General features: G+C 40.6%; 1 protein-coding gene across 1 annotated transcript in view; it reads right to left on the bottom strand.

Moving 5' to 3' along the window:
- Window positions 1-9,159, bottom strand: part of dpp6a (dipeptidyl-peptidase 6a) — a 273,957-nt gene that overhangs the window by 10,791 nt on the left and 254,007 nt on the right. The window contains exons 14-20 of the mRNA XM_037694173.1: window positions 7,645-7,768; window positions 7,518-7,556; window positions 7,079-7,186; window positions 5,816-5,907; window positions 4,886-4,933; window positions 4,698-4,816; window positions 1,895-1,966 (exon numbers count right to left, since the gene is read on the bottom strand). Coding sequence (XP_037550101.1) covers window positions 1,895-1,966; window positions 4,698-4,816; window positions 4,886-4,933; window positions 5,816-5,907; window positions 7,079-7,186; window positions 7,518-7,556; window positions 7,645-7,768 — 602 coding nt within the window. The remainder of the gene's footprint in view (window positions 1-1,894; window positions 1,967-4,697; window positions 4,817-4,885; window positions 4,934-5,815; window positions 5,908-7,078; window positions 7,187-7,517; window positions 7,557-7,644; window positions 7,769-9,159) is intronic.

The following is a 9,159-nucleotide window of genomic DNA, read 5'->3' as shown; positions in this document are numbered from 1 at the left end:
AGTTGATTTTTCATTGTTGTATTAAAAAACATGTTATAGAATGTATAAAACAGTATCAAAGCAAAACAAGTTCAAGCATTAAGTAGTAAGTACAGAAGTATTAATTATACAAAAAACACGTTGAACCAACTCGATGTGTCTATAAAATGTTCCAAATGTGTTGACAATGACACGAGCCCATGACATATATCATTGCCAATTATATATGACATGGGCTCGCATCAGTGGGCACTTTTAAGTGGGTATACTGAAATTCCCAAGCTTTTCTAGTGGGTACGCTCCATATACGTGCATATCGCATAGACTACACAGCTATGTACTCGTCTTCATGAACGTCTTAATATCACAGTACCCGATTCCACTACAGCAGAGTGACAGTCATGTCTCAGTTCAGCAGTCAGGTGGTAGAGGAGGAGCAGTGTCAGCTGTGTGGAGGTACGGTATGTCAAAGTGAACAATGGTGACAACAGTAAAGCAAACAGCAAATCATGCTCCAAAACACTGTTAAGAGATGAATTAATGCACTTTCAACACAAGCGATTTTACCAAACATCTAATATACAAACGCAACTTTGCGTTGCGAGTTTGCTAATAGTAGGGTGTGGAACACACTCTCTCTAGCTGGCAGTTAATGAGGACCTTCTGGCACAGAGGAGTGTGGTCGATGATGTGGCAGTCTAACAGAAAATAGTTGGAAATTTGAAACTTTCTGCCTTAGCTTATTTCCTCCTCAAAGATTCTCGGAGCAGCTCAACCAGCCAATTAAAAGACTCCACCAGGGTGTGCAAACTTGATGGAATAGCAGGTTCTACTTGCTGAAGTGTCTCATCGGACAGAAAATGGCTATTGGAAAATATTAGTCTGAGCAGAAGCTTCCTAACCGTCTCACCACCCACCAATGGGTGCTTTCAGAAAAAAGGCTTCTGTAGGCCTCGCTCCATTTGAGGAGTAAACACAAAAAGTAAGCTTATCTGATTTTCAAAAGACATTTTTTAGTATTAATAAATGGACTGTGCTTATATAGCACCTTTTTATCCAACCTGGATACGCAAAACGCTTTATAACACAATCTGTGCCCTCATTTCTCTCCACACACATACATTCATACAGCACCCTACATCTCTACAAAGATAACTGAACAAATCATTGTACAGAGACTAATCAGTGCTTTAAGTCACATTCATACAATGATGGGACACATCAGAGGCAATGAGAGGTTCAGTGTCTTGCCCAGGGACACTTCGACATGTGACTGCTGGGGGAATCAAACCTCAAACTCTCTCATTGGAGGACGACTGCTCTAACCACTCAGCCACAGTTGCTTTTATAGTTTTTGTACTGGGTACTCACCATTGGCAAGTACTAAATGTAAAGAATTTGAATTCCTTGTGCTGAGTCTTGGCTACTCTTTGAAGCAGTTGCTGCCTTGACTCATCTAGTTACGTTTGTGCCAAGATGGGGTCGAGGTAGGGCAGCCGACTGGGGACCAGAAAGTCTTGGTTCGACTCCCAGCCATTCCCATATGTCGTGGTATCTCTGAGCAAGACACCTAATCCCTAATTGCTTCCCGGGTGCTTACATAGCTGCCCACTGCTCCACCTGGGTGTATCCCAGGTGCGATGGGTTGAATTCAGAGAACAAGTTTCGCCATTGCATGGGAACATACAATGATGACAATCTCAGACTTCTTTTTCCAATCAGTGGCCTGCAGTCTGCTGTCATGAAATCATGACTCGCCTGGACACAGTGAAGTCGGTCACAAGAAACGGACTGGGAGTAGGTGGGATCACCCAATGAAAGCCTCTGGGTCGACCAGAGTAGGGCTGAGTTGAGCTCACAGGAAGTGTCATTTACAGTACAGCCATGCAGATGCTTTAGCTGCTGGGATACTCACTCTCTCTGTCTTGAGTCTCACTTTCTGCATCTCTTTGGGTTTTGTAAACGGCCACAAAAGGAACGTCAGGCCCTGAAAAGAAAACCGAAAGTCAAAACATTCAACTTTCTTCACATTATGAGCTGAAGCTAAAAGCTGCAGCTGTAACAAGTGTAATGTTTCTATATTTAGTGTTTGTTTGGAGGAAAAGCAATATTACTATTCACTGTATAATGGACACGGAAAGGAAAGTACAGCAGCTCTGCTGTGTGCTAAATCTTTGCTTATTTGATTTATGTAATTCAATAGTTGGAACAGCTTTTCTATATTTAGGCCCCAAACAGAAGCAAAGCCCTGAAACTGCAGAAGAGGAACAATAAATGAAGTGATGGATGCACTTAGCAAATTGAGAACAGAAACACTAAGTCTGTATTTTATGGGCTAGTCATTTGTTCCATTTTTATTTTATTATTTTTTTACTTCCTTTTCCTTCCCCTCTGGTCTCATCATAATCATATCACAGCCTCATCACACGAGACCACAGCCAGGCTGTGAGGGAGATAACTGGATTAAAAATACACGAGGAACAAGATCACTGAGGGTCAGCAGGGTGGGTTTCATCTCATTATGAGGGTTTTTTGTTGGTCTGCAATTGAATTCAGATTTTGAGTCACACAAGAACTGGACATGTGATTAAAAATTGAAGCTACTGTCTTCAAATCTTCAAACATAACAACACTGCTTTGACATTCTAATATTTCTCTGATCTTGAAAAGCTTTTTCTCCTTGTTCTTCTGGCCTTTTCCTGCCCTACATAGAGATACAGATCAAAGGTTTAAAGGGATCCACCACACATTTTGGCACAAAATCACAAATGCTGCAAAAAGTTACACAGTAACTTTTGAAAGTGCATTAATCAAAGCTAGGACCATGACCATTAGACATTTCATTTAATAAAATAAAAATCAGTAATGTGATGAACATCTTTAACAGCTGAACACTTTTAAAAGAAATGTTAAAAATAATGTTGTAATTGACAATATTTCAAAGTGAGGAAAACAATGAAACAATAATAAGAAATTAGCATTCTTTTAACTAATGCATTTTGCATGCCGAGTTTGTGAACAGTGATGCCACGTGATGAGTCTCAGCTACTACCACCGTAAGTTTTAGCACAATATCTATAAAACAGACAGGTTTCTCTAAAGAGCATCCAAATCTGAGTTCACGGTCCTCAGTTGGAAAAGGGTGGATTGCTGTCAAGGGTGAGGTTCTGCCTCAAGGGGACGAGTTCAGTGGTGTAGTCTACATTTTTGTAGTGTGTATACAGCACGTAGAAACCAAAGTACACTGGTTAGTACAAAGTAATCGTCAATTTATTTTGATTTTTAAGCATATTAAACATCTCCAAATTTCTCTGATGCTTATATTTGAATAAATAAACAACAAACTTTGTAGAACAGTTGGCTTTGTATAAAAAATATTATAGAATTTATAAAACAGTATAAAAGCAAAGCGCTGCATACCGATAGATGGTTATGGAAGCGTTTAACTGCCGTTTAACACTTCAATGACACGTGCCTGATGATATGTCATGTATCAATGGGCACTTTTAAGTGGGGATACTGAAAATCTTAAACATATCTAGTGAGTATACTCTGTATGCCCAAGTATCATGTAGACTATACCCCTGGAGGAGTTCAAGTATCTCGGGGTTTTGTTCATGAGTGAGGGAAGAATGGAGCGTGAGATTGACAGACGGATTGGTGCAGCGTCTGCAGTATTGCGGACTCTGTACTGGACCGTTGTGGTGAAAAGGGAGCTGAGCTGTAAGACAACGCTCTCTGTTTACTGGTCAGTCTACGTTCCCACACTCACCTATGGTCACGAGCTCTGGATAGTGACCGAAAAAATGAGATTGCGGATACAGGTATAGCTGAATTGAGTTTACTTTGCAGGGTAGCTGGACTCTCCCTTAGAGATAGGGTGAGAAGTTCAGTTATCAGGAGAGACTCGGAGTAGAACCACTGCTCCTCCACACTGAGTGAGCCAGTGGAGGTGGTTCAGGCATCTGGTAAGGATGCTTCCTGGGCACTTCCCTAGGGAGGTGCTTCAGGCATGTTCACCTGGGAGGAGACCCTGGGGAAGACCCAGGACACACTGGAGAAACTATATCTCTCAGTTGCCCTGGAAACATCTTGGAGTCCTCCCAGAAGAACTGGAAGAGGTGGATGTAGAAAGAGGTGTCTGGGCCTCCCTGCTCAAGCTGCTGCCCTCGCGACCCGACTTCGGAACAAGCGGAAGATGATGGATGTATGGACAGACAGACTTAGAGCCATGTTTGTGTTTGCTCCAAGTGAATATCTTTGACACCCGTCTTCGATTAGGGTGACGGCAAAAATGAATCAGCTGATGAACATCCACAACGTTCTGAAATTTGAAATCTGTCCAGTTCATACAATATGTTGCCAACACACGTTGATCTAAAGTTACTAAGCAAAGATCCTGTGCAATGTGTTAGTTCTTTGAACATTGTATGTGTTGGCGATGACTTTCAGCTTTCACACCACGACTTTGCTCATTCGTACATCTCAGTTCTAATCCTTATTAAACTGGCTCCAACTTCCTCATCCAGTTAAGAGATCAGCTTTGAAAAAAAAGCCCTTTAGTCTTGAACCCACTGCAGTGCATGCCTCCAAAATAGGGAATTGCTTTACACACCATATGTTGCAATAACTCTTAATGGGTTACACCTAAGACAAATGGTAATTTATTGTGTATTTAAGCCAAACAGATGGTTAAAGAAACATGAGTTACTGCTCACCCTGGCAGCTGAGCAGAAAGTAGCTCATGTTGTGGCTGAAGGAGCCGCTGATGTAGCCACAGCTGTCAGACAGGGCGCACGACAGGCAGCGGTGGTTGAACGATCCGAACGTGTCGGCACTGGGGAAGCAAAGACTGTTTAACATTTTCAAGAAAATGATGTCAAACTGTGAATATAAGAGCCGTTACCTGTACAGATGTCTCCGTTTTGGGTCATCCTCAGTGCTCAAGAAGTAGCTGTGAAAAACAAAAGAAGAGCATAAATGACAAATGAAACAAACAAGAGACACATGGGAGCTGCAAACGTTTTTATATTTTATTGTTTGTGAGTTGAAAATAAGAGCACCTAGAGCACATCTGGTCACTAAAATAGATGCTTCGTGAATGAATGATGGTGAAGAGAGAGGGGGTAAATCTCTTTCAAGATGAAGTGGGCCACGTCCTTCCCCCATGAGGTAAATTTAGTTTTGTGTGAAACTTTTTCAAACTGGTTTGTCTCTGAACAAGGGAGCGTTCAGCCAGAGTCAGGGTTTCTTTACTGTGACTTGTGTACTCAGGGTCCCAGTTACATCCAACAATAAAATGAAAATGAAAAACTGTAATAAGATCTAAAGATATGAACTAAGAAAAACATCAACTAAAAACACGCTGAACCCTAATGGCATAAAAACAATACGCCGAACAGCAGCACGAACATGAGTCTGTGTGAGCAGATGAGCACAAATGAACACAGCAACATGAAATAGATCAGCAGAAACATGAAACAGATCAGCAGCAACATGAAACAGATCAGCAGCAACATGATGTGATTTTTCACAGTGATTATTCTGGTTAGAGATTCATGAGTCTAACAGCCTCAGGGTAGAAGCTGTTCCTCAGTCTAGTGGTTCTACACTTAATGCTCCTCAACCTCCTTCGTGAGGGGAGCGGGGCATAAAGTGTGTGTGCTGGGTGAGTGGGGTCCTTCATGATGCAGGTGGCCCTCTTCCTCTAAAGGTGTAGATGTCTGTGATGGCGGGATACATGTCTATGTTTGTGTGGAACCTCAGTCAGAAAATATGAAAGAATAATTTTCTGTGACTGGATGGTGGGTTTTATCGTCTTGCAGTCAGTTCTCACATCAGTTGGCTGTCCTCGTTGTAGGCCAGGACCTGAGTGACGTCCCAGTCTCCGAACGTGATGGTCTGCAGTGTGTCTGTACTGGTGTTGGGCTTTGAAAGGGAAGAGGAAATTAGACAAATAAATAAATAAATAAAATCAAAGTGTAGCCATTTTGAATGACAGTTACATGTTAAAAAGTGCACATGCGTCAAGTTTGTACAAAGTACCTCAAGATAACATTTTATGACCCTATATGTTAAGAATGTTTAAGACTTTTTAAAACCAAGATGTAACTAGTGCCCTAATTAAGTTTTCATTAGAATCAAATTTGGAATAAAGCTGAGAAAATCTTTTTAACACAATTCATCATTTAAAGCAGCTTCAGATATTATTTTCACCAATTATCTCCAAAACTGCTGAATCACATTTTAATAAGATTCTGTTGTCAGGATTTTTTACAATCAAAATTACCTTTTTTTTTCAATCTAAACTGAAGTTGCCTTTCATATTTAAAACATTTGAATCCAAAATGGTACTAGACAGTTAAATAATAATGGAAAATTCTTAAGTTATTGCTGACAATGAATGTATACACAAAATAGTTTTTTTTCCCCAACAAAATCAATTGAGGTGAAATCTTTTCAGGCAGCCACCTATTATTATCCACCTGACAAGAGTTTCTTAATTTTAAATCTTACTTTTCTGTCAACTTTAATGCAGCCCGAACCACAATTTAAACCCCCACAACTCAAATCAAAATGACCGGCTTGCATTGTGATGTGCACTTTTACTTATGTTGGCATTTCAAGTTACCATGGTGACATAATTTTAAACAAATATGCCTTTTTTCCTCATTAAAAAACACTGACACAAGTCTGAACAGCTTCTAACTGTCACAGTGAGGTCACATGACCTGAGTGGAGAGGTCCCTGAAGACAACACTTTAACCTTTGGAGCCATTTTAGAACAAGATGGATGCCACAGCTACCTCAGAAAGATCAAAATTGTTTAGGACTCAATCATTCAAACATGACTATAACTCACAGATTTTTTTTTTCATATTGAGCTGAAATTTGGTATGGTGATATCTGAGAGCAAACCCCAACACTTAGTGCTGACAAATCAAAAATTTAAAATGGCCGCAACGGGCCCATTAAGGTTTCTCCAGGAACTTTCTTGTTAGACATTATCAGCTGCTTTGATGCTGTTTTTTCCAGCAGGTTTCAGGTGAAAATTAAAACCTAACTAAAGTGAACCTTTTTGACATGGACATGGTCTAACCTGGGAGATAGACATGGAGATGTGGAAGAACTTGCCCCGGCCTCCCTGAGGAATGGCCCGGGTAAAGAAAAGCTTCAGACCATCTTTGGAAAACAAAGGTTCCTCGTTCTGAAGACAAAAAGAGCAGTGGTCAGATATCTTACAGAGGAAATGGCAAACAAAAGACCAAATGATGAAAAAACCTTCAACGACGATTTGAAAACGCTATAAGTATGCAAACCGTCACTCAGTTATGGTTTACAAAACAGCAAACGAAAAGCTCGAAGCACTCATGAGCAGTTCAGAAATGATGCTTGAAAATACATTTAGTCAGCAAGAACTTTGGGAAGATCAATCTAATGGCTCTAATTAAAACATGTTAAGAATTTAGGCAGGTAATTACTCAAAGCCCTCATGAAACGCTGCAAACATGTGAAACAAGCGTGCTGTTTGAGCTCACCTGCCTGTAGAGCCACCCTTCACTTTCATCTTCATGTTTCTGTAAGAGCAGATTGCCACGTTTCAGCCGACTCACAGAAACAGCCTCCGGCACAAACAGCACTTTTCACACACACACTGGACTGTACCTTGGTGCAGAGGCCCGTCGTGGCCTCACACAGCGTGAGCATGGAGATGTTCTGGGCTCTGTTCAACCAGTTAATGGCCAGTTTGGTGGTGGTGGCCCACTTCACCATCGTCACATAGTAATCTCTGCAAAACACAGAAAACAAATAACAAGCTCCATAAAGCACTGACCAAACAGAGGCACGTCACTAAATGGGAAAAGGAACATTAAATAAAACATATCACTGAAAATATCCTGATGCTGCTCAATAATCCAGGTAGAAAAATCCAAAAAAGTTCAGTCTGGTCCTCTGGACATTCAAAAAACAAAACAAAGCAAAAAAATATAGAAACGTTTCGTGTCTCATCCGAGAGACTTCCTCAGTCTGAGGAGCTGTGTTCAGCTAAAATGACTGAAAATCACAGAAAATAGACAATTTCTTTTTTTATTTGTATTAAAAAAAAATGCAGGCTGTGTTGATTCATAAACAGTGCCACATGGATAAATATTTTATAAAAAATGTGTTTGAATATTTAAACTTGTCGGTGCTTGGTTCTCATCGAAAGACGTGTTTAGGTAAAGCACTGAACTATTTGACAGTTTAAGAATAATCATCATCATCATCATGAAATATTTAACTGATGCAAAACTAGCCCTAAAATACTAATTATTTTCTACAGTTTGGTAAAGAGTTGGAAACTAATTGTACACTGTCACTTCCTGCTTGCTCTCGTTGAAGACGTCCTCCCACTCCTGCCTCCCTCCTGCTTCTGCTCTCTTGTCCTGTGAATCTTTCTCAGAGCCTCTCGCTACATATCCTCCGAATTATAAATTATGGATCTGGTCGGCTGGTCTCTCAACACAACTGATAAAATTTTCTCTACGAGAAGACAGGGCACAGGAGAGCCCTCATGCCCTGAAAGGACACTTGCAGCTGGATACACTCTGGATTCCTGGGGACAGTGGAAGATGGTGTGTCTGTCCGTATTGTCCATTGAGGATGAAGAAGAATTGGCCATCTCAAATCTCCCCTGGAGGTTGTGTGAACAATAAGCCCCCCCACACACACACACACACCCCCGCCCCTTCCTGAGGACATACGTGGACCTATATCAGAGCTGAGCTGGCTGATAGACACTGTGCCATATCTTATCAGGACTGTGGAATTTTCTGGTGGTGTCCACGGACAACTCACCACCTTTGTCGACCTCCTCATGCATAAATGTATTATGATGTCATTAGTTGTTGCTGTTTATGTGCGAGGTCTTTTGTTGCAACTTTCACACTGTGCCCTGGCCAGGAAATAGTGCGAGATACATTTTTTTTTACCTCCCTTTCCCTCATGTTTCTCTTTTCCTTATCTACTTTTGTCTGTTTGCAACAGGTCTCTTGTAAATGAGTCCTTGAGGCTCAATGGGAACTAACATGTATAAATAAAGTTTGAATGAATGAAAAAACATGTTAGACCTTCAATACATATATATATATTGAAGTTCATATATATATATATATATATATATATATATATATATATATA

This window comes from Nematolebias whitei, chromosome 20 (assembly GCF_014905685.2).
Source record: "Nematolebias whitei isolate Nwh7 chromosome 20, NemWhi1, whole genome shotgun sequence".
Taxonomy (NCBI): domain Eukaryota; kingdom Metazoa; phylum Chordata; class Actinopteri; order Cyprinodontiformes; family Rivulidae; genus Nematolebias; species Nematolebias whitei.
Note: the sequence above shows the minus strand (reverse complement) of the source record. Positions and strands in the feature narration are given on the sequence as shown.